We start from the raw sequence: 27,274 nt of genomic DNA on the forward strand, positions 1-27,274 counted from the left end.
GGGTCGTAGAACTCGTGACTTAAAAGATTCCACAGAATCTGCAAGCTGCATCTCTTCAGGTTCATTATTCTGTGTAATATTAAGGGTGGATATTCTGTCTTTAAGGTTGTAAACCAAGACTTTATAATGTCCTCGGCTCCCTGCTGTTTATTGGGGGGCGTTAAAGAGGGGTGACCTAAACAAATAAAGCATGACAGAGGCTTACATGCACCCTGCCTTACACACAGGCCACTCATTAATTACTGCTTTTTAAACTATATATTAATTGTACTTTAGGGATATAAGTATATGACATTCATCTATTATATAAAATCCCTGAACATGAGTTATAATAACTTATTAATATCACCTTTAAGAACACCACTGTATGAAGTGCTTTTACCGAAAAAGAGGATACTCTGGGAACAATCACAAAATTCAGACCATCAAACAAGCAAATGTGAATACAAATTTTAAGGATTAATATAAAAGATTAAAAGATAAAACCACCACATCATGGCAAATCAGTAAATCTCTTCAGGTTTGTCGAGAAAATACTGTCCTGAGAATTCACTGTAATATGAAATATTCAGGAGAATTTTCTGTCTTTGCAAACAAATATAGAGACTTTATCATCTTCTCAGCTCCCTGCTGTTTATTGGGGTGTGTGTGTGTGTGTGTGTGTGACCTAAACAAAGCAGTAAACAAACAAAGCATGACGGAGGTTGAAGTTTTTACAACCCGTCTTACACACGGGCCCCAGAGATGCAAATGAAATTTCACACGGCCTCACTGTCGAGGAAATTGAATTACCCCTGCTTGTTGCTGCACTGGAGGAATGCATTACTAATGCTTTGAGGTAAGGAGCTGAATGGTGAGGGAGGAGAGAGCAGGGCTGAGGGAGGAGGAGACGGGGATGGAGTGACCCCTCTCGCCACCCTCCCCCCTAACTCCCCAAGGACACTTCCTGAGTCTGGCTGGGCGTTCAGCCAGGTGGTCAGACCACAGCTCAGTGCCAGGCAGCTGCGCGGCAGCCAGGACACACACGAGGGAGTTCAAGCTGCACAAGGCAAAGACTTGCATTTAAAAAAAATAATAATAATAATGCACCTGTTCTGTCAGCCCTAAACCACAAACTCCCACAGGAACTGACAGCAGAACATAAATGAGTGGTGTGTTTTTGCCACAACAAATCCACACCACACCACAGGGTAATGATGGCCATTTTTGGAACTTTGAGACTGTTCTCCTGTCTTTCTGGTTCAAGTGCAGTGCTGAACAACTCCAACCGGTAGATTTAAAGGGTCATGAGATGGTTAATGATAAATTCATAGTTTGTGAGTCTTCTGAGTGTTCTATGCTACAAATCTACGAATCCTGCCTTTTTTTTGTTGCTCATGAGTTAAAGGGAGTCAGGGAAACTTGGAGTCTGGTTTGTCTCTTTTGTGGCCCGCAGGCGCAGAGAGAGGCAGCCGTGTCCTGGAACTCAGTGCCCGCGTTATTCACACCTCGCCTCCTCCTTTGAGCACATGCACCCGGAGCACGTAGCCTGTGAAGGATTTACGGAGCTGTCTGGTTATCCTTTCTCCTCACCTTCTACTCACCGAGATGCTCCATGACTCTCTGTAAGCACTTTTCCCTGCTCTTTTAAACGTATCTCAGGTCTGTTTTGGACGATTCACTGCCACTTCTGAGTCTTTTTTGAAGAAATGTATGGGGCTTTTTTTGCCTTTACACTAGACCGGACAGACACATGAAAGGGGGTAGAGAGAGAAGCAGCAAAGGACCATGGGTAAAATTGAACCTGAGTTGCTGCCACAGGCCCTTTGCTCCATGAGGTGCCAGCTCTACCAACTGAGCCATCCAGTGCAGATGATATCAACCCTCAACATGGGATTTTGTTAACATACTTGTTTACTTTACAGTACTAGGTAATAAATTGGGGTTAAAGGTAAAGAGTTAATAACAAATATTTGGCCACACCTGTTAATTATTGAATTCAGGTGTTTTAATCTGGCTTTGGTCTCTTGGTCCCTTATCTCCAATGCAGGACAATCTTAACGCTTTCAGCACACCAAGACGTTTTGGACAATATGCTTTGCTTCCAACTATTATTGAAATATGACTGTGTCCCAGTGCACAAAGTTAGGACTGTAAAGGCATGGTTTGACTAGTGTAGTGTGGGAGAACTGATTGACTGACTGATCTTACCTCAACCCCACCGAGCATCTTTGGGGTGAACTTTTGAGATTGTGAGCCAGACTGGGAGTGAAAATTCTAATCTTCAAGTTTAACTATATTTAACATATTCTCATAACCAGACCTGGTGTTCAATATAAACAGCCATAGCGTACGATAGGACACAAACTAGACGCCTTTCAAGGTTCCCTCCCTAGATACCAAGGCGTCAGGCATCCGGACCGGATACTCAATCTCAAGGCTAACTAAATGTATGTAGATGCCGGAATCTGCAATGATGCCTTACTGTTCAGGTGTCAGTTCTCCTCGGATCTAAGATGTCTACAATAAAATCTTTCAACTTAACTCATCACTGACTCCAGAGGTTCAATCGTTGGTCATCTCACCTGATAATCAAACATCTCAGTAACACAGACTTTCTCCTCCAACATCAGCGGCCTGATTTAATAAATGCTCTGCAGCAGGGTTTCTCAATCCTGGTCCTGGGAACCCACTGCCTTCCATGTTTTACATGTTTCCCTGCTCCAACACACCTGATTGGAATAAATGGATCGTTATCAGGCTTCTGCAGTGCTCGCTGATTAGCTGACTATTTGAATCGGGTGTGTTAGAACAGGTGGGTCTAGAAAACACTTCCAAATCTTGAGGAAAGTCTTCTAAGAATTCAAGTCAACTTTATTTCTAGAGCATGTTTACAAAAAAAACAACCAAGGTTGACCAAAGTGCTTTACAGATTTAAAGACACAGCAACTTAAAAGGTATAAAACGTAAAGTAAAACAGTGACAAAATAGAATAGTAAAATGGTAAAAACCACATTGACTATTTTTATCCTGAAATGAAGGCCGAGGACAAGAGGTGGGTCTTTAAATGTGATTTAAAATGAAAAAAAAATAGAAAATGAAAATGTGGAAGCTGTTAAAGCTGCAAAAGTTGGACCAACTCCATATTACCTAAGTACTGTATATGTATTTGAATTTAAGATTACAGTCCCCTGTCCCCAATACTTCTGTCCATACAGTGTATGTCACTGAAGAAAATTAGATGTGAATGTATGGATTAAACCAAGACATTCAATTAAAATCTCGAAAGGAAAAATGAAACGTTGCTGTTCTGCATTTTGGTAGAATGTATTATATCTTGAATGTGTCTAATGTGGACATCACTGTGTTTCTTCCTGCACAGAGAGGGACACAAAAATGGCTCCTTGTTGTTTGGCAGCAGAAAAGCTGGTCCTCCTCCAAGTTCCTCCACTCGTCCACTCAAGTGCTGCTCGCTGTGATGTTCAAGTCCCTCTGAAGTGGCGATATGTGATACCTGGATTATGGTAACTCCCACTTGCTCTGCCTTTAGCGCGCCACACTGAGCAGGATTAAAGCCTGTGCCAGTTGCTGTGAGATTTCTCTCTGTGTCTGTGGGCCAGTGGGACGTGTCTTAATCCTGCACACAATGCCATGCGGTTAATTAGAGAGTGACAGATATAGCAAAGGGAAGTCACAAAGACAATGAGTGAGTGGACAGCGTCTGTGTTAAATCCCCCTGTCCTCTGAGGAATGTCCCCCTGCTCTCTGAAAAAAAAAAAATCCTCCCCTCACACACTCTGAGGTTTTCCATGTTCTGAGTGGTTTTAAGTGTTGTGAAATTTCACACGTTGGTCTTAGTTCTCTTGATGGCAGGTGTGAGAAAACACACCCAGGTGTTTGTGTTGGAATCAGCAGAGCGTAAACGGATAACAGCATGTCGTCCCGCCCCGAAAAACAGTGATAGTTTAGTCTCATGAATGCAGACATAAATCATAAAACCCAGAGAGGTCAAATTAGGGGAAGAGATAAAAGTAACACAGACTCTGTTTATGTGTATCAGCGTCTTTACACAGTTTGGTCTTTACACAAATGAAAATGCACCAACGACATGATTTATTGGACAAATTTCAAATTCTAAATGTTATCGTCTGCAATCTTAACTCACTGACGTAGAGTCGCACAAAGTCGCCCGTGTTTGTGTGTTTGGTTTCTCCCCTGCGGCGTCTGAAATGTCAGAGACGCTGGATCAGACTTGAGTCCTGCAGGCGTTTCGTGTTGTGTCAACAGAACATGTGGACATTTTGGACGCTGGGTGTTTAATCGGTGGTTGATAATCATCATCGTCATCATCGTCGTCGTCGTCAGCTCCAGCCTGCAGTCATGTTTCTCCACAGTGCGCTGACAGGCTGCAGTTGGATGTTTGTTTTTCCATCTGAAATCGTTCACCTGTTGCCAAAACTGCGTATGCAAATCTGCGCTGACACTCAAATCACTCAAGAGGAGTTCAAACCCCGAGACACTAACGTCTTATTTTAGGACATGTCTTATCTTGTCGTGATGCCGAAATGTTGCTGCTGGGTTAGCATAGCACACAGATTAGAAAGGGGGGGGGGGACTGTCAGCACGTCTTTGTTCCAAACTATTTTGTCTTCTGTCCAAACTGCTTCATTTTTGTGTCCAAATTTCCTTGTCATCTGTCTAAACTACTTCATCCTCTGTCCAACTGCATCCTGCCCTCTGTCCTCTTTCCAAACTACTTCGTCTTCTGCCCAAACTGCTTTTTCATGTGTCCAGACTCGTTTGCCTTCTGTCCAAACTACCTCAACGGATTTTTTTCCCGTTTCCTAACTGTTTTGTCCTCTCTCCAAACTGCTTCTTCTGTCCAAATAGCTTTTACCTGTGTCCAAACTGTTTTGGGTTCTGTCCAAACTACTTCAATTGTGTCCAAACTGCTTTTTCTCTGTCCAAACAGTTTTGTCTTCTGTCTAAACTGCTTCATCCTCTGTCCAACTGTGTCCTGCCCGCAGTCCTCTTTCCAAACTCTTTTGTCCTCTGTCCAAACTGCTTTTTCGTGTGTCCAGCCTTGTTTGCCTTCTGTCTAAACTACTTCATCTTCTTTCCAAACGGCCTTTTTCCTGTTTCCTAACTGTTTTGACTTCTGTCCAAATTGTTTTCCCTGTGTCCAAACGTATTTGTCCCCTCTCCAAACTGCTTCTTCTATCTTGGATAGAAGAAGCCTCTGTCTTCATCCTCTGTCCAACTGCATCCTGTCCTCTGTCCAAACTACTTCATCTTCTGTCCAAACGGCTTGTTCCTGTGTTGTTACGACCTCAGGGTGTCTGTCTGTCTGTCTGTCTGTCTGTCATGAGTTGCAGGTGTGCTTGATTGAATGGCAGGTGTGTGTGAGTGTCTGGATGCTGGGAGCTGATTGGTCCTGCACAGGAGGTTCTAGTATAAGAGGCCTGGTCATCACAACTGTGGTGGACGTCCCTTGACTCACTCACTCACTTACTGTGCTTGTTCTTATTAAACCTTTAACACTGTACTGTTTTATGTGTAATTGGTGGTTTCATGGGAGTTGGGAAGAGGACGTCTCCTTTCCTCAGGACTGGTCGTAACATGTGTCCAAAATGTGTTTGTCCTCTATCCACACGGAGGACAAACATCTTCTGTCCAAACTGCTTTGTCTTATGTCCAAATTGCTTTGTCTTCTGTCCAAACTGCTTTGTCTTCTGTCCAAACTGCTTCATCCTCCAGCCAAACTGCTTCTCCCTGTGTCCAAACTTTTTTCGTCTTTTGCCAAAATTACTTCGTCCTCTATCCAAAGTACTTTGTCTTCTCTCCAAACTGCTTCATCCCCTGTCCAAATTGCGTTTTCCTGTGTCCAAAGTTGTATGTCTTATATTCAAACTGCCTTTTTCCTGTGTCTGAATTGTTTTGTCCTTTGTCCAAATTGCTTTGTCCTCTGGCCAAACTGCTTTATCCTGTGTCCAAACTGGTTTTGTCCTGTGTCCAAACTGGTTTTGTGCCGTGTCCAAACTGCTTTGTGCTCTACACAAACTGCTTCATCCTCTGTCTTCTGTCATTTGTCCAAAGTGATCCATCCCCTGTCCACAGTTCTTGATCCTCAGTCCAAACCGCATCATCTTCTGTCTAAAATTCTTCCCGCAGTTTATTTTTTATTTTTTTGTCAACTCAACGCTGCCTCTGTCCAAACTATATCTCTGTCATTGGTCCAAACAGCTTTGTCCTCTGTCCAAACTGCTTCTCTGTCCTCGTTCCAAACTGTTTCCTTCCCACCATCCTCTGTCTAAACTGCTTCCTGCCTTGTGTAATTCATCAAAAAACACTTTGTCTTCTGTCCCAATAGCCCCCCCCCCCCATTCCATCTGTCCTCTGTCCAAACTGCTTTTCTGTCCTCTGTCCAAGCTGTCCCTCTGTGTGTCTCCGGGCCTTTCTCGGGGCTGCGAACACCGACTTCAGACCCGCTGCATTTGTTGTTGCCGCGTCTAGGAGCAAACATCAGAACGGCAGCAAATGTTTAAGGGAACATAAACAGTGGGAAACCGCTCTCATGTAAGAAATGCCATTCATCCATTCATGTGCTCACAGATGTCACACAGTGGTATGTTTGAGGCTGAAAAACTGAGCTGGAGGAGACGCTTTGGCTCTCAGACTTGTCACTGAATTAAAGGCGATAGCGTACAGTTACTTGTGTCTTCACTTAACTTTAGTTGCAGTTTTTTAGAGTCTGAGCGTTAAAGGATCAGAGTCAGATTAGAGCAACACTCGTATGATTTGTTGTTATTCCTTTCTTCGTAGGTAGAGATCAAACTCCCGCTGAGCCGATTACTGTTTGCGCGTTCACGGCTTAATGCACAAAGTTTTATACTTAAGCCCCCTGCCCTCTTTTTCCCATGGGTGCAGTCAGTGCCAGAGGAAGGATCCGTCTCTTCGAGAGAGAAAAACCCCGATCGCCACTGACACAAAACCACCGAAGCTGCCAATCAAACGGCTTTGACTTGTTTATTTTACAACGAGGGATGATGTGAAACTCCCGCACTCGTTTAGTGGAAACATTTCTATGAGTCAACAGAGAGAAGAAAAGCACCCGCTCACACACTCATAAAAGCCTGCAGTTTTTTCCCACTATACTTTACTGGAAGACAAAGCTGTGATTATGGTCTGTGGTGAGGATGTCACTCGGAGTAATTTGTCTCCCATGTGAGGCTGACGATGGATCTGCATGGATTCAGCCAGCATGTGCTCATGGGGCCTGGAGACATCCAGTATTTCTTACTTAATTAATGTTTTATACCATTGGATTGATTCATAATTACAAAGGCAGCATTTTAATGTTCTCTCAATGTCATAAAGGCTTGGTTATGATTATGATTTAAAGATCCAGTGTGTAAATATTAGGTCATATTGTTTTCATAACTGCAGACTGTCTCCAACACACTTTAAAGGGAAGGGTGCGGTGATAGATCTGCAACTTCAATAAATGTACATACTATACCTTTAATGACATATTTATATGCTACATTTTATTATAAGTTGGTAAAGGAATAAAAAATTTGCCCCGAAATAATCGGTTACATAGCACAATATAACCCTGCAATTGGATTATGTTAAACTTGTATTATAGAGTATTAAACAATATACAATCTGGTCACTTTATTAGGTACAAAGAACACCATAAGTAGCAGTGGCACCTTTAAGATTCTCATTAATGCATTAACTATTCATGCATTAATGAATTAATGGACATTAGGTGTACCTAATAAAGTGAGTACACAGTATATATTATATGATTATAAAGGGCTTTTGAAGTTAATAATGCTTGTGAGAGCCCAGTTCTATTGCACCATCTACAGATTATCAGACAATATGATACCATAATAATTATTCTGGTAGATTCTGTTAATTTAGAAAGAACTAGTTACATTTCTTTTTGTCTTTATGCTGAAATTACAGTGGCTGTGCTGCTGTTGCTTCAGCTTTGTATTGCACAGACACAACAGCAAGGATATTAACCTTTAAATAAGCACATTTTCCAAACGTCAAACATTACTAAACTATTAGATACCATGCATTTAATAGACAACTGTAAAAAGTTAAAATACTCAACCCTGGAAGTAATATTATATAATATAGTATTGTGTTATAACCTATAGATTTTATGTTTGAAGTGGATAATTAAACTGTATAACTTTATTGGAATAGGCAATGAGGTTATATGAATTGAAAATTCAATAACTCTATAATGTAAAGCTGTGTTACATTATACAGCATCATCATCATCAGCGTATGCCGCATGTACAGGTTAAAGTCTGTACGTTTTTGTATGGATTTGCAATCTATAACAGTAGAAAGTAACAAAAGCAATAGATAAGTGTTTTGCAATCTTGAAGGAAAAAACAAATGAAATGGACAAACAGGTGGGTAAAGTTTCTCAGTGGTTATGCACTTTTATTTAAAGTTTTAGGTCCCACTGTGGGTCCCAAAGGCTGCAGATACCACGACCAAAGCTCATAATCCCTGAGAAGCCAGTATTGGGAACGAACTGTGCGAACCCTCCAGATACTGGAGAATAAACACTGTGGCTGTTCAGTCGACACAGTTCAAAAAGCAGTACAACAATCATGTCCAGGTCATCGAAAGCGTCGCATAGACCACACAAAAGCGGAGGAAATTACATTCTAAACATGTACAGTCACTACTCATCGAAACACAAAGCCACAGTACACAATACTGTCATCAAGATGTACAGCGACACCCAATATGGGTGAAAAGACGACACAGAGGAAGCAGAAAAAAAAAAAAAAAAAAAGCCTCCATGTAAAATAAACAAAACACACTGATGTTGCTCCTGGTAGAGTTTTCACCTCACAGGCCTCGACAGTAACCAGCCAATATTATGTGTAAATAAAGAACATTCACGGCAATAATAAGAAAATAACAACAACAACAGAGAGGCTCATCAGTCTTTTGTGCAGAAGTATAACAAGACTGTGGCTCGGATTACGCATGTGCTTATTATTCAGACGCAGCTTTTTCTCATTGCTGTTTTGGGTTTCCTCTGTGTGTTGTCGAGCTTAGAGATTCTGCCGAAGCGTGAGAGGGTGAGAAGTTCTTTCTCAGGAGCAAAAAACCTCAGCTCGCATTTGAAAAATCCAGCTGTGCAATATTAATAATAACAATAACAACAATAATAATAATAAAATTTCAGAGCAATTCAAAAGCTGATTGTAACCCCGAGTCAAAATCTCATCCACTCATTATTCTTCCCTGATTGTAACAAATGCAAGGAGTGTTATTAAATACAACAGAGTGAATAGATTTTGAGGGGTTATTAATATTTCTTTTTTTGTCAGCTAGGAGACAAATCTGAGGAATGTCACGGATGTAAATAATTTCACCCCAAATAGGGAGAAAAACATTTTTAAAAAGTGCTTTTTTTTTCGTCCTGATAAACCTCAGATTAAGTCACCAAATGAAGCTTTTGGACGTCGACCTCCTGCCAGCTCAAATATGTGTGGGAGAAAAAAATCATATAACACTGATAACTAAAAAAAATAAACATCTTCATACTTGAGTGTTTGTCCGGAGTCATCTGGTTTAAAAGATTAAAGTTAACAATAATGGATGGAATAAGATTTTAAAAAAGAAAAGAAGAGAAAATGTTAATGTAGAGCTGGCAAAAAAAAAGGCTTGAATATTTGACGACACATTCTATGAGAATTGCAGATACATTTACAAGCAACATATACATCACAAAGCTCAAATGATTGCCTGCAAAAGCTCGACGCTGAAAGCTTCTTCCTGTCCGAGAGCCTGGAGTCCTTCCACCCCGAGCACCACAGAGCTGGGGGTGGAGGGGGTTCCTTCAGAGCAGGAAGAAGAAATAGTCCCGATGCGGGCCGCACAGCAGCCCAGTTAAACTATCGAAGACCGCGCGCCGCTGCAGCAACAGTGGACCGCGCGGTCTTACTCGAAAAAACACTGGTCCCTTCGCGCCTCTCAGATACCGAGACGCGGACGGGGACGAGGATGAGAAAGGAGCAGTCGCCCTAGAAGGCAACCTGAGGCGGACACCACGGGGTGTCTGGGTACAGGAGACAGTGCACAGACTTGAACCTGCGGCAAACAAAGACAAAAAAAAGGGAGTTAGAGTTGTGTGATTTAACATGACTTCAGAATATATAAACAGACAAGGAGTCTGTTGTGTATACAATCCAGTTTTGTGTTCCTGTTGTTTTTTTCTAGTGGGACTGTGAGGAAAGTGTGATTATATCCCGCTCACCTGGATGGATCCTCCTCCACAGAAAAAGCCCCTTTCAAATTGATGATATTGCTCTTGTTTTCAAACATCCCATAACTGAGGGTGATCTGGAGGAAGACATGAAAAGACATGAGTGACATAGAAACAAACAAACAAGTATCCAGTGATGTGTCATTAAGGGATAACGACGGGATGTTTCTCACCTGTTTGTGGATCTCAGACTTGGACACCTGCTGCAGGTTCTCCAGGTGAGAGTGGAACAGGTTGCTGCGGGTCAGCGGGACGCCGAGGACGGACTCGATGATGTAGCCCACGGTGCAGTCGTCGGGCAGACGGATCTTCTCCGCCGTGTTCATGAAGTGGCCGCCGCTGTGGAAACGGACGCAGAGAAAAGGTCAGTGCCGGTGTCACACAGACGCAAGCACGACACACGTGGCTCTTCTCAAACATCTCATGGTGATGTTCGAGGTCCAGTGTGTGACATTTAGGAGGGTTCATTAACAAATGAAGAAGAATTACACTCTTTTTGGTATGCGAAGGCCACCGTACGTGCACTTGTGAAAGGGAGGGGAATTTTAACGGAATAATTCTTACAAATAGGACCTTTAAACATGTGGCTATGACAGCTTTATTCTGAAAAATAAGCAAATTTACCAACATATGGTGTATACTTGTTGAGACAGTAGCACAATTAGAGCTACTGCAATCGATAAATATTAATATTTATTTAGCTTCTTATAATTCAATATCTTCTGGTTTCTTTGCTCATTTGTGCAGATAATTTATGTGCAGATAATTTATTGTGGACAAAATGTGGCATTTGAATACGTAATATAATCTGAGTCTTACCTGGCCCACGGGCTCATCTTCAGTGCCAGACCCCGACTCACGCAGAAACCGGCTCCTCCGGTGGCAAACCAGAAGTTGACGGGTTTCTTTGAGAGGAAACAGAACGACGTTGTGTTAAATACAGAGAATCATCTGACAAACAAACCTGGAGGCATGACCTTAAAATATGATTATTAATTTTTTTTATACATAAAGAACATACCATCTTATTGTCCCCCAGCCTCTCTGTGGCCTCGATGGGCCGGTCCAGGCTGGGTTTGCCGATGTACATGTCCTGCGTGTGAGGATACTGGGACAGAAGCTTCACCAGAGTCCGGGCGTTCACGTAGTTGTCATCGTCCACGTGACAGAACCACCTGAGACCACCAGGGGGAAACAGATAGCGTCAGACCACCGACATCCTTCCAGACAAACGCGACAAATCATACGCGCAGCATGGAGTCATACTCACTTTTTGCCCGACTCGATGAACTTGTCATATTCCACTGCCATCTTACAAGACAGAGCTTGTCGACTATGAGCCGCAGAGCAGTTGGTGTTGATGGCATGACTCCCTGTAGCAACAAGGGACACAAATATCATCAATGGAGGCTCTATGCATTTGAGGACCACAGGCAAAAAGGCTCACGTCCAAATGTTTATGACCTTTGAGAAAATGATTTTCCTAACAAATCCAGAATGGACAGAAACAATGTGCATCTCTGTTCCCAAGATAAAAAATGACACATACCCATTTTCTTCTTCAGCTCCTCGTCTTCTCCGTCGGTGAAGATGTACGTCTGCAAACACACAGAGGGGACATCACAGATAAGTCAACTCACGCTCTTTGCCTCACGTGACTCGGCCACACGATCACAATTTGACAGGGTGTCCAGGGTCGCCGGGCGAGATCAGCATCAATCAACATGTCCTTTATGCAGCGGCGAGTTAAACAACCCCCGTGCTCCAATAAAGAGCCTTTGTGCCGCGCTTCACTCTCACCATGGCAACTATGCAGCCTCCCCGAAGCATCCCAGACATAGAACAAAGGACGAGGCAGACTGTCCGCCCCCACACACACCCCATTCATGTATCCCATCCCCCGACCGAGCCCCGCTCCACTGGACCTGCTGCCTCACTTCAAACGTGTTGATCGCAGCTAAAACAGAAAAGTTACAGTGGACAGAAATTCCTACTTTAAAGTTTGTCTTTAAAGAACTTATTGGTTTAACTTAAGCTCCCAGGTCCCTGCCACCTGTCTCCTGTATCTAATCCAATGTTTACTATGATTGTGTGCTGCTGACCTTTTGGCCAGGTCACCCTTGGAAAAGAAATTTCAATCTCTGACTTTTTACCTGGTTGAATAATCAATCTGTTTCCTCTCTCTGGAACAATCTCACATCATTTCTTTGTTTTAAAATCAAATTTAAAGTCTCGTCTTTTCAATCTCTGACAGAATGCTGCTGTTTTAAAACTGCAGTATGTAACTTTTGAAATGTTTGTCCTTTAATCAACTCCATACAAATCTCAAGTGTTCAGATCTTTTGTGAAGGAATGAAGGAACTTTTTTATGGTTTTGTGTCTTTTTACTGTAGTTTTGAAGAGTCAGATTAACTGATTGACTCTTAATAATTGAATATTCATACTTTTCCCTGTTATTTTAACATCAAGACAGAAAGAAGCAACAGAAACATTGCAGTAGTAAAGTGAGACGACGGCTGCAAACACTTTTCTCTTATCCTATTTGCTGTCTTGTTTTGTCTGATTTGGCTTGTCTAAATATTTTTGCTTTTCCTTGGCTCCAATCCAGTCGTGTCAATGCGCGACACAAGTAAACATGACTCCACTTGACTCGGCTGCTGTTTGACCCACACGTTGAGCCGTTTTAAAAAAGAATCTAAACCCTTGTTGCTTGTTAAATGTAGCAGTCAGTCAGTCCGTCATAAAAGCAGGTGACAACAAAGAGTTCCAGGAGCTCACTTTTAAAGACCTAGATGAAGATTAGACTCCTGACACTGTGCAGGTGCACGCCGGTGAATGGGGATGATGAAAAGGCCGCCTACTTTTTCTTTGTAACCGCCAGTGGCCTTGTTTACTCTTCACCTGAGGTGAGGCAGCACCTGCCGAACATGACGCCGCCTTATCAGCGCCACGTGTCTCTGCACGTCAGGTCGTGGTGCTCGGCGGTGACGGGGCGTCCCTGCGTCTGCCCTCGGGGGCGCCCGGGCGACACAATGAAAGCGACGGCACGTCTTTCTACACATGCGTTTTTTTCCTTGCACAAAAACAGTTCATGGAAAAAACTGTGCACAGATGCTGCCCAGTGCAAAGGCCCTGATCCTGTATTTGTTTAAGGAAGGGTGGAGGTTTCAGTGGTAACGGGATCAGAGGCTGGCACTGTTTGCTTTAAAGCCCATTGAATAGAGAGACTAATCACTGAGGCAGCTGCCCTGGCTGCCAGGCCACTGACAGAAAGGAGGAGGAGGAGGAGGAGGAGTGGGGTGGAATCTCGCTGCTGATTAGTAAATCGAAAACCGTGTGTGGCCATTCACCCCCCCACTCTTCACCCCTTATCCTGCCTCCTCCCTCTCACCCCTCTGGGCCACATACACGGCCAGAGCCTCTTGAATAGAACAATGCTGTGAGTTTTCATGCTGGGTAAAGTCTCCACTGGGTAAATTCTAAATATGTTTGGCTGCATTTGCATACAGCTGCAGGAGTTAACTCAAGAAGAAGAAGAAAAAAATCCCCTGTGGGGGGAGAGTTTTTCATTCTCTCTTTGTTTCTTAACTGAAACAGTTACTTTCACGGAATACTGATTCATACGACAATCAGAAAAAATAAATAACTGGCTGTGTGGAGCTGAGATAAGAGGCGAGAGGGTGAGGAGAGCAGAGGGGGGAGGGGGATTGCACTCTTGACCACAGGAAGGCCTGGCACAGATCTGAGCGCGGTGCCTGGCTGGCTGTCTCCTACTCCAGCGGACGGAAGGGCATCACCCCCCCCCCCCCCGCCCTGACTCCGTCCCAACTTCTGTCCCAGACGTTTTAAAGCCCTTTCAGCACTTTCTCTTCTCACGTCCTCAGCATCTTCCTGACCATTTACTTCACTCGAGTTTTTGCACCATGTGTAGTTTTTTCTCTCTCTCTAAATGCTAAAAGCGTCCATTGTTGGAGTGCTGGCTCATTATCATACTCTTAAGAGAAGAATGCATGGCAGTGGCACACACACACACACACTCCACCATGAAGATGTGGATGCCAGCTGTCCAGACGCTTGCAAAAAGGCAGATGGTGCCACTTGTACACATCAATCCAAGGAAATAAAGACGGTTTTGATTAACTTCCCGATCTACTGTTCGTTGTACTTTACATTTAAACCCTGTATGATGCTCTATGGACCCGGCTAAGTGGAAAGGTTACTGTAATGTAAAAAACAGAGACTTTCTGTCTCAAAAAGACATTTCTGAGTTGGAATTTACTTCGATTCTTAGTGGAAGGAATTAAAAAAAATGTGATTCATGCTCTGAATGGGCTCAAACATTAAGAAGGCCACAGGCACTTTTGTGTCAGCAGTGCTATCACAGAGATAATCTGCCCTCCCTGTTCCTCAAGTAAACAGCTGCAGATAGCAACTGTGTGAAAGTGAAGAAACCTCACTTTGAGCGCATGAATGAAAAAATACTCGCTTTTGGATTAAAAAATTATATATAAAAAAATATGTCTCTTGTGTCCTTGCAACTGGGACAGATGTTCCGTCAGCTGAGCGTGAGAATCAGAACCTGAGCACAGAGGATGGACATATGTACACGGTGGGAACTCGCAGCATCATATGGCTGGCATTAAAGCCCCATCCTTTGTTCTGTGTCTCCCCCACCACCTGGCACCCTTCCTCCAGGAACTCCCTCCAGCATTGTGCTGCCTCGATCTGTCCCTTCTTTTTTTTTTTTTTGCAGGCACAGTCATTCACCAGCTGCCTGCCTCTCTCTCTATAAGCCCTGCTGTTAACTTTGTCAGGATGGGTGAAGTAACAACATCCACGGCAGTGATTACAACCAGTTATCACAATCAGATCCCACTGAAGCAGGTGATTACAATAGGAGAATATTTTTTGCCACTTTCTTCCAACACTGCGAAAGCTTGGTTCCCAGCACAACCCTGACCCTATAGATGCACCCCCCTTTTGTCCCAAAGCATCCCCTAAACGAAGCCCCCAGTTTTCCCATCCCTCCTCCAGTGAGCTTGACCCAGACTCGGCTCCCACGTTCCCATGGAGAGAGAGGGGAGAGACAAGGGGCTGGGGAAAGCTTTTCTCTCCCCCTTCCTTCAGAAGGACGCTTTGTTAGTCCTGGAAGGGGGACAGCGCCGGACTCGGGTGCCTGTGAAGCATCCATTGCACATTCACAGGGACACCCAAAAAAAAAAGGAGAGCAGGGATAATAGAGAGTGGGACGCAAAGGGGGGTCTGTGAAAGAGAGTCCTGAAACTGCTCCCCAGGTTCTCAGGGACATCACTCAGAGGAGAATAAAAAGTGACAGAGCAGAGGAAATTCAGCAGGGTGAGAGTGGCTCTTTTTTGGGGTGTCACTGTGGGACAATACAGCACTGTATGCAGCCTTCACACATTCAGCAGCTCCATGGGTGCACTGGGTCATTGTCCTCAGCCTCAGCAGCAGTGACAAATTGATCATATCCTAATCTTTTTTTTCTTAAGTTATTAAAGCATCGTGAATGACAACCAACAATGGAGTTTTGCATTGCCCCTTTACCTGTTGCATGGTCCTGGAGATCCACGTGTCCAGCAGCAGACTCAGTCTGGAGCGGTGGAACTTCTTGGTGGTCTTCACGGCGATGAAGATGTCATCGGCGCTGATGTCCTCAGCGGGAGGCGGCGGCAGCGAGGACGCGGCGGAGCCCGCGGGTTTCTCCGCGTCTCTGCGCCCGCGGGTCAGTTTGGTGAAGTACGCGGAGAATCCTTTCTTCACTCCCGGACCCTGCGCGGCATCCTGGAGCACAGCGCGGGTCCCGGTGTCCTCTCCTCCGCCTCCTCCAGTGTCCCCCTCCACCTGGACCTGGTGATGCTGCACGGCGACCATCATCATCATCATCATGAGCAGCAGCAGCAGTGAGAGACCGGCTGATGCAGCCACAAACACCGCTGACTTCTTTCCATTATTCTTCAACATGATTAAAACCTAAAGTTAAAAAAGACTAAAGACTATTTCCAAAGCAAAGTCCATGTGGATGTCTTCTATTTAATTAAATAAAACTCAGAAGGAAGAGTTAAAGTCCGTCCTGGTTCATAACTGAGAAGCGAATAAGATTCTTGGCACGGAGGGGAATTTATAAGCTTGCATGCAAGGCCACGCCTTATGGGAGGTTCTTGAATGCAGCACGCCAGTCAGTGACGCAGGAATGGGGCGTGGTTACAGCTGTGTTTGTGTGTTCTTGTATGGGTACCTCTGTGAGGACCATGAAATTTGTGAGGAAATTCTGTCCTTAAGACTTGGTTAGTTTTAGGTTAGGGTTAGGAATGTAGGATGTTTGTGATGGTTTAGGTTAAGGTTAGTGTTTGTCTACCTGTATTTGTTGCCCCTTTAGGACCCTTGCTGACATAAACCCATTAATAAAGAGTACAACAGTTTAACCGAGCTATGGCCGTAGTCCGACTAAGACAGGCAATCGGACATCTTGCCATGTCAAAGTATACAGGGAGAAAATCAATTAATTGGATGTATGTCTGAATCTACCTAACCAAACAGCGAGTGGCGACATGGATCGTGCTGTGGTTCTGTATGTTTCATACCTGCTGAACATTGTGATACAAATTAGATGGCACATGGCTGTTGTGTTGTCCGAAGAAAGACGCAGTCACCATATTTTGGACAACAGTACTGCATTTTAAACGTCGTCTCCTTCTACTTCCATGTCAAAGACTGTGGAGGACATTTTGGTGTATGCACAGAAGTCCGACTCAAGTCCGACTAAGCGTATACATGCAGGAGTAATCAGACTAGCATTATCCAGGTATGTTAGTCCGACTGTAGCTAGCTTGTGTTGATGTTGGAGCTGTTAATTTCCCCGAGGGAACCTCCCAAAGGGATCAATAAAGTCGTTTGTCTGTCTGTCTTGTAACTAACGTTCACATTAAGAAAACCAAGTTATTTTCTTAGTCTGACTAAAATCAAACCTTTAATGTGATCTTGTCAGGACCAGTCGTCCAAATAAGGCAATACTAATGCTAACATTTTAAAAGTGGTTTGGTTCAGTTTAGGATTAGGCATTAACCAGCTATGGTTGTGAAGAACATTTTTGTACCAGTTTTAGACAAAAATCTGCATCTGTCTCAATGGTTTTTGTTTGGATTATCTTCAGATTAGGGTCCATCTATAAGGTTTTGTTTTGTTTCACTTACGTATAAAGTCTGTGTCCTGCATTAAAGCAGATTTAAGGGTCACCAGTTCATGTTGGGTTAGACTGAGGTTTGGGTTAGTCTTGGGGCAGTGATAGGGGTAAGGTCTAACTTTTGGGACAAATTCCAGAATAAAAAATGAGTCAGTTAGAGGTGGCGTGTCCAACTGTGTCCCAAGGATGTTTGCATCTGTGGTTCTTATCCTAGGCTTAGGGAAGGGCTTAAGATTGGCACATTTAAGATGTTTTGGGATGGTCAAAACAGGGACAAAGTGTGTGTGTGTGTGTGTGTGTGTGTCCTGCAGAGTTCAGAGTACAGATAATACGAGTGAAATATTTACCTAAAGAAAACAAAGCTGCAGGTGTTGCACGAGGGAAGGTGTGTTTTAAAGTGCACCTGGAGGAAAACTGATGCACCATTCAAACAATGCCCCATTCACTACAACAATAACTGTTGTATTGTTGTCATCCTGATCAGGTTGCTCTCATGTGTCTCACTCAGGTTGCATGTTTAAATAAAGGTGGAAAAAAAACAACATCAACAACAACAAACTTAAAAATCTTATTTGGTTAAAAAATGCAAATCTTTTCTCCTTTTTTGTGAAGTTATTTGAAGTTATTTGAATTTGGCCAAGTGTGAGCTTGGTGTTCACCAGATAAACATGCCCTATTGTTCTTCTCTGACCTTGTGAGGACTCTAAACAGTTGGTCATTCCTGAACACTTGTTATTCAAATTCTGGCTCTCTCACAACGGAGTGCCGTCTGGCACTGGGACTCTGACCAAGTGACATCAGCCCCATTTAGACCAACATGCAGCTGCTGGAGCCTTGGAAACACCCAACTTCCAGATTTTGCCACACTGAGGCAGTTCAATATCAAACCAAGGTCTGGTTTTCTTTTGTTTGCAACTGAGACACTTGAGACGCTTTATCTTTGCTTTTTCCTTCTTATCCTGGAATTATGAACAACCATTGAGTTCTTTAAGTCGTGCAGAAAAGGCTCATGAATGCAATAAGTGTTGAGTTAACTCAACTGACTTCATACACGCTGCAGCAAACGTGCCTTTTTCAAAGCATTTGAAGGAGAATACATTTCTTTTCCACTGCAGGTGTTGTATTCATTTTGAATCTGGGACAAGTTACGTCTCAGCTTTGTTGCTTGTGACTGGGTCTTTTGTTCACCCTTTTTATAGTGTGCACAGAAAGGCGTTATAAAAGCGAGTGTAGGAAACCAGGCAGAGGAGGGGTGTCTCTGTGGCCTTCATTCTTCTCTGATTAACCGTTGCCTCGTTCTGACGAGCTCGATGTAATGATGTAAACCATTTATTGCTATAATCTGCTTATAAGCAGGGGAACATATGTAGAGTTTAATGTGGTCAGGCTTTATTAATTCAACTGAAAATGTTGACTTGAATGAACGTGCAATCAACTCATCAACAAAATGTCTCTATCTTAAGAAAATGTATTGTGTTTTCAAATTGTAATCATATTCATATTAACCCTTTTAACACCTAAGCTTCAAAATGTCCATCTGGACTTATTTTTTTGCTCATTTGAACCATTAAAGGGCCTGTGAGTGAGTGCTTTTGCCCATTTTTCCACAATAACTTTCAATACCTGGCAGTTATTTACTACACTGTAGTTGTACATGAACACCAGATTGTGCATGTCAAATTTGAACAGTGTAAAACATATTTGGACATTGAGTTTTTGACTCAATGTCCAAAAACAGGCCAAAAAATGTAAACTACGTACAGGCCTTTTTCCCTTTTTGGCAACAAAGACACTGATTCACTGGCTTCCTGCAACAGTGCAAGTGAAATGATCATAATAACCACATGTTGGCTTTGGCGTACAACTTTTTAATTTTTTCCGATAGCACAAACTGTTGCGTTATTACGGTAATGCGAAGTGCGCTTGCGTGAATATGTCCTCTGTGATACGCTTGGTGTAAAACAGGAGCGCATTACTTTCAAATATAAACAAATGTTAAACCATTTTCAATGGTGATAGCCACTCACATGTGTTTCTCTCTGTTCTCTCTCGCGCGAGTAAAGCGAGACAGCTTCATACAGCTGACAACGCCAAGAAGCTGCTAAAGATAAACTTGGATGTTAGGTAGGATTTCATAATCGCCATTTAAATTGTGTTAAAGACAAGAACTTACAGTATCTTAAAGTGGGATAATTAGATTACATTCAGGTCCTATCCACATGGAAATAGGAGGAAACATGTCGTATTGTTTCAGAAAATGTCTTCATCCACAAAAAAACCTTGCAAAATAACTCTAAACGCTGTAGTACACATGCCAGGCCTGTACGTGGCACTGTAGCCACGTCAACAGCGACGTTGAGCATCCGCATAAGGCACACGTTCTGTGTACAGACACTTTTTCTTATTCGAATAAGTGTAGGTTACACTGAGAAACAGAGACAGAATTAAGAAAGCCAGGGCGACTAAGGAAAGACAAATCCAATTTATCATAAAGCAAAAAAGACGAAGTTTCTCAATCCCTGGAACTGTCCTGCTCCAACACACCTGATTCAAATGCCTGGTAACGACCCATTCATTTAAATCTGGTGTGTTAGAGCGGGGCAACATTTAAATTTCCAAGCACTGCATTCGTGTGGATTCACCTCGACTGGTTTTTCTCGTGGACAGCCCCCTCAGAGCTGCCTGTCACCGCCAAACCTGCAAGGCATCAATGTCAGTTTAGAAGCGAATGAGTGGAGTTTTCCACTTGTACACGCTCTAACCTCCCTTGGAGGTCGCAGTTGTGTTTCCTTTCATGCCCCCCTTTGAATTTATCGTCCTGTCCAACATTACCCACCGAATACCAGAGATTAAATCCAGTTTCTTCAGACAAGCCCACTTCCTCTCCATCGTGCCCACAAAACCCACAAGTAAACACCACAGTGTGTTTGATTCCCCCCCCCCCACGCTGGGTGATCCGAGCTGCCAGAGAAGCCTCAGCTGGATGTTTAAAATTAGAAGGTGAACTATTTATAGTGAAGACGTGCAGGTGAAGAGTCTTGATGTTTTGATCTATGGAAATATCTCTGGGAAAATCTGTCATTACAGCCCTAAATATCTCTCTCTCTCTCTTTGTTCCATGATGCACATAACAAAAACACATGTGCACACTCAACTATAACTTGATACTCCACATTGTGTATGTCAAAGGGAGAAAAAAAAAACAAAACCACAACACAGCATGGAAGACATTAAGTCGAAGCCACATCATTCTTTTCAGCTCACGTGTTTCCATTGACTTTGTTTAATATTCCACTGTCGATGTTTCTAATTTTATCAGCGCTTTGAAGCCCTCACATCATGATCACGGGCTCAGAGTTCTTGCACAGTTTATTTTACTTCTATATATTTATATTCCTGTTCATCAGCATGAATATTTCTAAATGTGCATAAACACCACACTGACTCAGAGAGAAACAGGAGGATGGGAGCACATCAGTCTTCACTTCTGTTTATTTAGCGCCCTCATCATGGACACATTAACTCTATTGGGAATTTGAGGTCACACCAGAAGCGAGAGCCAGAATGGAGAGGAGACTCTCCAAGGACGGAGGCTGAGAATTCTCCAGCTGCAGCTCGAAAAAATACAAAAAACAAATAAAACCCGACCTGTTTTTTTATTGATCTCCTGAGAGTACAGAGGTCTGAGTGACCGACTTCTTTCAGGTAAACACAATAAACTGGAGAAATGGGGTGTGTGTGTGGTCAGATTTGGACTTGAGATACAGAACGAAACATCTCCGTAATGCATGAAACAGATAAGGATAACACAAAGAGCTGCTCACTAATTTGTGGAATAAAATGCATTTAAAATGTCACAGTACAAACAATAAAACCTGTCAAAATAAAAGGCCCTTAAAATAAAATACCGTGTGCATATAGTTAGTTACATACAGTGGTAGTGATTGTTTTATTTTTACGTTTCAGTGCATATTTTATCCGCTTATCAGACAATAAAAGAAGGATTTCAAATAAAAAGTGGAGTAAAAAGTACAAAATGTTTTGTCTTTTTTCCTCCATGTTTGACAAGAATTGATTTTGAAGCATCATCTAAAATCTAAAATTACATTTTATTAAGATAAATTAAATGATTCTCATGTGTTGAAAATTGAGCTTAAAATGTATGTTCACCACCGTGGGAACAGCTTTTTCCTTTGAATTGACTCTAACTTGATCCGACTAGCTGACAAGTGTGGACACAACAAACATCATTTCTCCTTTTAAATCCATTTTTCTTCTTCTACAACAACAGCTTCAACCTCTCAAAACTGTACAAATCTAGATATTGTTACGGGAAACTAGATATCCTCTTGAGGCCTCTCCAGGTTTATGTTTCTACTAAGAGTTTGATTAACTCGCGAGACAAACGTCCAAAAAGCCGTAGACAACTCTGACTTATCTCCACATCGTGATGTACATTAAAGTAAAGTGGGAGGAAGGTGGTGATTGTGTGTGTGTGAAAAGATCCCTTGAGGTTAAAAAAAAGCCATTATTTTCTCAAACAGGTCACTTGCTGGGACATCAAATGGCAAATCCAGCAGACAAAGACAAGACAGTGAGGGACATTTAATTGTCCATTGTGTCGTCTCATCAGTTCTCTTTCTTATTGAAATACTTGTGTTTTGTCTTGTGTAAATGTGTGAGCCATCGCAGAGGCGGGGCGCATAATGTGAGTTGTTTTTCCGTTTTCCGTTCAGATTACCAGCCAGTCAGTTTAAATCGGATTAAAATCTGATTCTGTCTAAAGATCAGTAATACAAGAACATAACATGTCTACTTGGTATTTAAATTGGAGATACTGTAAGTAAAGTGACCTCCACACTATTTATTTAGCCAATATACTCAGGATTTTTAAAGAAGTATAGCTAAAATTTGTTGTGTAGTGTTTTATTTTTTTACTCCTGCATTACCTGTGTGTGCATTTTGATGCCTCAGTTATCTGAGGAAGAAAATCTTGTAGTGACATCTTTTTCTTTGACATTTTTCGAAAATTCCCCTGTAAAGACGACATTGTTTCAGGGAAATCTCCTTCCACGCGGAACCCCCTGATGGATCTCACTCGTTTTGGCAAAATTGTGCATTTCCTTCTTGTAAAGTATTTAGGTTTAGGTTTAGTTGTTAGTCGCTTGTTTTTAAGAGAAAAAAAACGTCGCCGGGGGTCTGGAAAGTCGCAGAATGGGCACATGAAAACGTTAACAAACAGATATTATTTCTCTTTCTTTTCTCTGGCTCTGTTCTGTTATTATATCTGTAATGTGTGCAATGTTGTCTTCTCTGTTTTGACTGGTTTCAGGGGGTTCTGTGTGAGGGGGCTGACACACAGGAAAAAAGTGTGTCAATATATGGGCACAATATTCCATCATGATATTGTTTAAACTGATATTCAAGATTTTCATGTCGTTGGGGGGGAGGGGCACACCAGTTTGACCCCTCTGGTTTAGATAATCCGATTGATTGTGTAAAGGATATGGAGCACTTTCCCAAGTTTTAAAAAGTAAGGAATGCTAAAAACACGGTAAAGGCTCCGTTTGTTGTAGTGTTGCGTCAGAAATGGTGGATTTCTGGCAAATGTAGAGCAGACGAAGAAGAAATTATAACTTGTTCCCTCAGATCTTACGTTCCCACGATAACAATCGGAGTCAAGATAAGATAAGACGTAGCTTTATTGATCTCCCAGAGGGGAAATTCAGAGAGAAAAGCTATCACGGCAAATTGCATATCGGGCAATAAGCTGGATCCTGATGTCTCAAAAAAATATTCCCTTCTGCTTAAAAAACTGAAAGCAGTCAACAATTAACTGACATTTGATTATTAGTTTTAATGGAAAGATGAATTAATTCTCAATTTCCTGGCTCAATCAGCAAAATTAAAAACACACGACTCAGCAGATCCAAGGAAAACAGGAAACTCGTGGCATGTGCTTGTGGTTGATTTGTCCTATTTTAACCCCCCCGTCTCCATCGTTATTGTTTCCCCTTTCACTCTTCTCCCCATAACCAGGCAAACGCACGTTATTTGCATAACTGTCCGGTCCTGCTCTTCAGCCCCTCGTCCCTGGCCTACTTCCACTCTGTCAGTCTAATGCTTCCCAGCACTTTCTCTTTGTTGCCAGCTCTCGCTCTGTTGTGGGAAACATCAAATGACTGACATATTAAACTGTGACGACTCGAGTCCCTGTCTGCGCTTCACAGACTGTGTCTCCAAATAGAAGAAGAAGGAGGAGAAAAAGTGACAAAGGATGAGGGGAGTTGGCACGGCTTCTCTATTTGTTGTCTCTTCTCCTGAGCAGTGTCACTGTGAACTGCTGCTGCTGCTGTGTATGAGATATGATCTGTGAGTGTATTAGGGAGGAAGAATAGGGCTGTGGGATCTGATACTGTGAAAATGACAGAGCTCTCTGTGATGTGTCAGACTCTCGTGGGACGACGGGGCCGAGTCGAGCCGCGGCGAGAGGCTGTGGTGGGAAAAGTGCTGAGGTTACACTTCGGGGGGAGCGTATAGTGTGGGCGTCACACTTATTATGTAACTTTTATGTTTTTGTTGCTCTATCTGTGGTCCACACATTTTGGCGAGACAGAATAAATAGAGATTATACTTAAAAACAACAAGGCAAAAATCTATCTATCTCCTTCCATTGACATGTTTGCATATTTTTCATTCAGAAAGTCCAAGTGAAAGACGTATTATCCCAGAATTGACACTTTAAGTTTAACCTTAAATAGTCTTTTTGTGAAAAGTGGAAAGTGAGTCCTAACTTATCACAAAGTACCCAGAATTGTTTCTCTGATGTTTTCCAAATGACTAATATTATGTAAGCTGACATATGGGGGTATAGCTCAGTGGTAGAGCATTTGACTGCAGATCAAGAGGTCTCTGGTTCAAGTCCGGATGCCCCCTTCCATTCTTTACTTCATGAAAAGGGAAACACAGATGAATCCATTAATCTGAAACAGAAACATTGTTGTAAAAAAAAAAAATCCTCCCATTACAACTTAAGTGAATATGATTACTGTGAATCTGTTGATCACACACTGCTTTAAGTGAATGTAACATATACTCACATACTTCATGTGATTGTCTTGGTTTTTGTTACTAACCATTAGTCCATTTGTTCTAAAAGTACTTTAGTGGTGATCATTCATGTTTATTTTGTTTGCAGGAATCAGGTTGAATCATATCAAACCTGTATTTCCCCCACAGTGTAGTCACTATTTTACACATATATGTGTAAAGTGTAGCTTTGACTATATACTGAAATTAAACTTTGAATACCAGACTTTTAAATGTGTTTTGGAGCATTTTCACACAGATACTTTTACTTTTACAGATACTTTGCTGCACCAGTCAAACATTTACAGACCTAAAGGATTTGATAAGCAAGAACGACTGAACAGGGAGAGGTAAACTCAGTCAGACAGAAATAAATATAACAAGACAAACTAGGTCAATGGTAAACTAGTCTTCATTTTAGCATCGCAACTAACATAATTGATTCATCAGTCGATCATTAATACTTGTTTGGTCCTGAAAATGTTGATTGGTGTTCCTTAAACCTGGAAATGATGCTCTCGAATGTCTTGTTTAGTCCACAAACCAAAATTATTCAGTATTAATGATTTCTTTGTTATATGGAGCAAAGAAACATTTTAGGAGGAGCTGAAAAGTTAGAAATCTTTCTATCTTGTTTTAATTATTGAAAAGAGTACGATCAGAAATGAAATATCACAAACAAATACTTGTACGATTCTTCATCACAATGTTCTCCACTGTATTTGATGCTAGTTGAATATAAAATATTGAGTATTGTTTTGCTCAAACAATTACCAGTGAGTCTTCGACAGTTCGCAGCTATTCTACTGTGTCCTCTGTCACCGTTTTCACATGGGAGTAAAGTCATTTAGTGGCAACATCTGCCACAGTCACATCTGCTTTTCATTGTCATGGCTCCTTAATGTGTCTGGCCTCTCGTGTTGCTGCACATCACCACGCTCCCTGCTGAGTTCACCCTCGGTAAACAATACGCCATGACGGAGCTTTGGCCACGACGCATTACGAAAACATGAAGTCAAATCCTCCGGAGTCGTAAAAACAACAAGTGGAAGGTTGAAATGCTGCAGTTCTGCGCAACAGAGGCGGCGTAATTAGCTGGATGGTTGCTAAAAGACGCCCGGACGCTGCACAAACAATAATACAATCGCCCGCTAAATAGCAGCAGATGTGACGGTGAAACGTCTGGAATGTCGACCGAGTGTATTTGTCAAAGGAGAATAAATAGAACCCTCTTAATGACCATCTTAATGACCTCTTAAGTTGATTTTCAACTTATTGTCAAGTTACACTAACAAACAAAACTAAATAAGCTAACTACCTAAGCTAACTCCCACAATAGCTTAGCATGACAGGCTATAAACAGAGGCCAGTTAGCTAAGTTAGCCAAATGCAGTCCCTGTGGCGACTTTGTCTACATTAATTCTAATCTGTTTGAAAATGTTGCTAACTCTATTTTCATCTGAAAACATTGCGGTGGCATTTTAGTCTGAGTGAAGGAAAACAGAGAATTTTGAAAGTGATGAAGCAGTTGAATTTAACAACTGACATTTTAATGCAAATATTTTGTAAAATAAATGTAAAAAATGTAAAAAAAAAAAGAAGAATGAAGTTGGTTGAAATACAAACAAATCTCTGGACAACGTTCTCAGAATGTTTTTTTTTAGTTGTAAAAAAATCGAACCAAAATACAACCAAACTGGAACGTCGTGTATACACCACTGTTAAAGACTTATTATCTTAGAATTGACACTTTAAGTTAAATAGTGTTTTTGTAAAAAATTAAAAGTTACTCCTAACTTTTCACAAAGTACCCATATTTGTTTCTTTCATGTTTCGCAAAGTAACAACATTTTGTTCATACCTAAATGGGGGTGTAGCTCAGTGGTAGAGCATTTGACTGCAGATCAAGAGGTCTCTGGTTCAAGTCCGGATGCCCCCTTCCAACCTTTATTTCAACAAAACACAGAGGAGTCTGTTAATCTATAGCAGTAATGTTGTTGTAAAAAGAAATTCCTCATTTGCAACATAAGTGAATGTGTTGAAACACTACTTCCACAGTGTTTTGCAGCATTTTCCACACAAAAACACAGAGGAGTCTGTTAATCTATGGCAGTAATGTTGTTGTAAAAAGAAATTCCTCATTTGCAACATAAGTGAATGTGTTGAAACACTACTTCCACAGTGTTTTGCAGCATTTTCCACACAAAGGATACTTTTCTGCACCATCAAACATTTACAGAAGTGACCTAAACGATTTTATAAGCACGAAGGAGAACATTGCAGTTAAGGGTACGTTAGGCTCCTACCTAACCCTGAGGGAACGTTCTCTGAATGTTAGTTTTTGGTTTGGTTGTACATTAGTCTGTTATGTGTGTCTGTTAACATTTTATGACAGTTTAAGTCCATATCCACACAGGAACAGAAACTCTTTTCTTTTTCATTCTTTAATTCTTAAAAACAGTTTTCCGTTTCCAGAAGTGTCTTCATCCACACACACAAAAACAACTCTAAACACTGCAGTACATATGCCAGGCCTGTAGTGGTGCTGTAACACTGCTACATGAATACACCAAAAACGGAGAAGAAGACGATGAGCATGGGCTTAAAGAAAACAAAGCTTTATTCAAATAAGAATACATTTCAATACCATCACAGAAACAGAGACAGAAGGAAGAAAAACAGGTTGACAA

The 27,274-nt window shown here is 42.0% G+C and overlaps 1 protein-coding gene and 2 non-coding genes across 3 annotated transcripts; 2 read left to right on the forward strand and 1 right to left on the reverse strand.

The window, feature by feature from the left end:
- Window positions 1–8,425: 8,425 nt before the first annotated feature.
- On the reverse strand, window positions 8,426–16,412 carry lfng (LFNG O-fucosylpeptide 3-beta-N-acetylglucosaminyltransferase). Its single transcript, XM_058654306.1, has 8 exons — window positions 15,860–16,412; window positions 11,844–11,892; window positions 11,565–11,667; window positions 11,316–11,469; window positions 11,114–11,199; window positions 10,468–10,633; window positions 10,286–10,371; window positions 8,426–10,119 (listed from the first exon to the last, which is right to left on the reverse strand). The coding sequence occupies exons 1-8, from the start codon at window positions 16,274–16,276 to the stop codon at window positions 10,053–10,055; spliced, it is 1,128 nt and encodes a 375-aa protein (XP_058510289.1). The 5' UTR covers window positions 16,277–16,412; the 3' UTR covers window positions 8,426–10,052.
- Window positions 16,413–24,359: 7,947 nt separating this feature from the next.
- On the forward strand, window positions 24,360–24,431 carry trnac-gca (transfer RNA cysteine (anticodon GCA)). The gene has a single exon. It is a non-coding gene; the product is annotated as a tRNA-Cys (tRNA).
- A 2,020-nt stretch (window positions 24,432–26,451) lies between these two features.
- trnac-gca (transfer RNA cysteine (anticodon GCA)) lies at window positions 26,452–26,523 on the forward strand. The gene has a single exon. It is a non-coding gene; the product is annotated as a tRNA-Cys (tRNA).
- Window positions 26,524–27,274: the final 751 nt, after the last annotated feature.

Source organism: Solea solea, chromosome 16 (assembly GCF_958295425.1).
Source record: "Solea solea chromosome 16, fSolSol10.1, whole genome shotgun sequence".
NCBI classification, from domain to species: Eukaryota; Metazoa; Chordata; class Actinopteri; order Pleuronectiformes; family Soleidae; genus Solea; species Solea solea.

Bases quoted from the DNA above. Each gene is read 5' to 3' on its own strand.
- lfng (XM_058654306.1), bottom strand. From the start codon at position 16,276: ATGTTGAAGAATAATGGAAAGAAGTCAGCGGTGTTTGTGGCTGCATCA. The intron at 10,634-11,113 runs GTAAGACTCAGA...CCGTTTCCACAG, and splicing joins AAGATGAGCCCGTGGGCCAG to CGGCGGCCACTTCATGAACA. The intron at 10,120-10,285 runs GTGAGCGGGATA...TGTTTGCCGCAG, and splicing joins GTGGAGGAGGATCCATCCAG to GTTCAAGTCTGTGCACTGTC.